The 1,564-nt window shown below is 47.6% G+C and overlaps 1 protein-coding gene across 1 annotated transcript in view; it reads left to right on the forward strand.

Annotated features, from left to right (window-relative positions):
- LOC103369999 (phosphofurin acidic cluster sorting protein 1-like) overlaps positions 1-1,564 on the forward strand; it is a 19,022-nt gene that overhangs the window by 13,264 nt on the left and 4,194 nt on the right. Inside the window, exons 16-19 of the mRNA XM_008298896.1 lie at positions 70-191; positions 739-781; positions 881-926; positions 1,001-1,094. Coding sequence (XP_008297118.1) covers positions 70-191; positions 739-781; positions 881-926; positions 1,001-1,094 — 305 coding nt within the window. The remainder of the gene's footprint in view (positions 1-69; positions 192-738; positions 782-880; positions 927-1,000; positions 1,095-1,564) is intronic.

The following is a 1,564-nucleotide window of genomic DNA, read 5'->3' on the forward strand; positions in this document are numbered from 1 at the left end:
TGCAGGACTCTGTTCATTATTCCTGCGTCCACACACTCATGTGTCTTCGTTACAAACTGGTGATCTCAGGTGTGTGTCTCTCTGACAGATCCAGTGGGCGTGGCCAGCCGGGTGTCTCAGTACCTGGCTGGAGCTGCTGTGTCTCACCTGTGTCCGATCTCTGAGGCCATGCTCACCTGCAAGCACAAGAGGTGTGTGGAACCCAGACACAACTGTAGTGGAAGCAGAAAAGCGAGGCCAAGACGACCGTCCTCACTAAAGTCTGTCAGAACAAACATGATCCAGCTCTACGGACCAGGACAACTTGGACCTCTGAAAAACTGCTCAGACTCACCTGCTCAACACTCCACTCTAGAAAGACTCGACCGACTTCTTGTCTTTTCCTGTTTTTTATGTTTTTACATCCATGTTCTGAGGATGATTGCAGGTCAGCGGTCTCATGTGAGTCCAGATGGTCCAGAATGACTCAACACGGCCTGAAAGTTAGAAAAACTCATCCAAAACGACTAAAAGCTTTATGTCTCCAAAATGACTGAGAATCTGCTCAAAACAACTTAAGACTTGTCAGAAAACCACTAATTGTCCAAAATGACTCCAGATCCATCCAACATAACTTCAGAACAGTCCAACAGCACTCCAGATGGTCCAGAGTGACTCGCAAGCGTCTGAAATGATTCAAACTGTGTCCGACGTTGCTCAGAGTTGTTGACGTCCAGATGTTCTCTCTGGTTCTTGCAGCCCTGACGATGACTCCTGCCAGAAGTTTGTTCCTTTCATCGGGGTGAGAAATGTTGCTGGTTGCCATGGGAACAGCAGCTTCCTGCAGCAGTGTTTGTGTGTTTCACACTGAACCGAGTTGTGTGTCTGTGTGTGTTGTCAGCTGGTGAAGGTCGGCATCGTGGAGCAGAACTTCCTGTCCACCTCAGGTACGCCCGACTCACCTGTCTGCCTCCGTCAGTTTCCTCCTGTGGACTCTAAATGTGCTGCGTCTCCTCCACAGTGGACTCTGACGACATCATCCTGGGGTCTCCTCCCTCCCAATCAGGAGCTCCGATCAGCATCACCTCCACGCCTCCCCCCTCCCCCTCCATCAGGTACTGCTGCTCACAGAGTCTCTCACCTGCCCTCACCTGTCCTGGACGACTGCAACCACTGATCGATTATTGGCAGTTACTGTTCCGTTAATCGCGTTTCCCTCCCAACTCCAGTTTCTCAGTGGTTTTCTGCTCCCGTCTCGTTTTTCACTGCAGTTATAAACACAGAATGACACGAATCAGAAAAAACTAAGAAACAATCTTTGAATATTTATTTTACAAAATGTAAAAACAAAAAACTGGATTCAACATGTTTCCTCCAAGTGGTTTAAATCTCTGTGGTTTCTTAGAAAGAAAACATTCAGGTTTCCTTTTCAAAAGTCACCAAAGTGAGTCCAGTAGTCAGCCAGAAACTGTGAAGACAGAAGAGCCTTCAACTGGTCCTTGAATGTATCCTGTGCTACATGTGGTTCTGTTGGGAAATTCAACCAGATCTGAGCTTAAACCTGTGATGTTTCATCAAATCTCTG

The sequence above is a fragment of the Stegastes partitus genome, unplaced genomic scaffold, assembly GCF_000690725.1.
Source record: "Stegastes partitus isolate 25-593 unplaced genomic scaffold, Stegastes_partitus-1.0.2 Scaffold1358, whole genome shotgun sequence".
Lineage (NCBI taxonomy): Eukaryota > Metazoa > Chordata > Actinopteri > Pomacentridae > Stegastes > Stegastes partitus.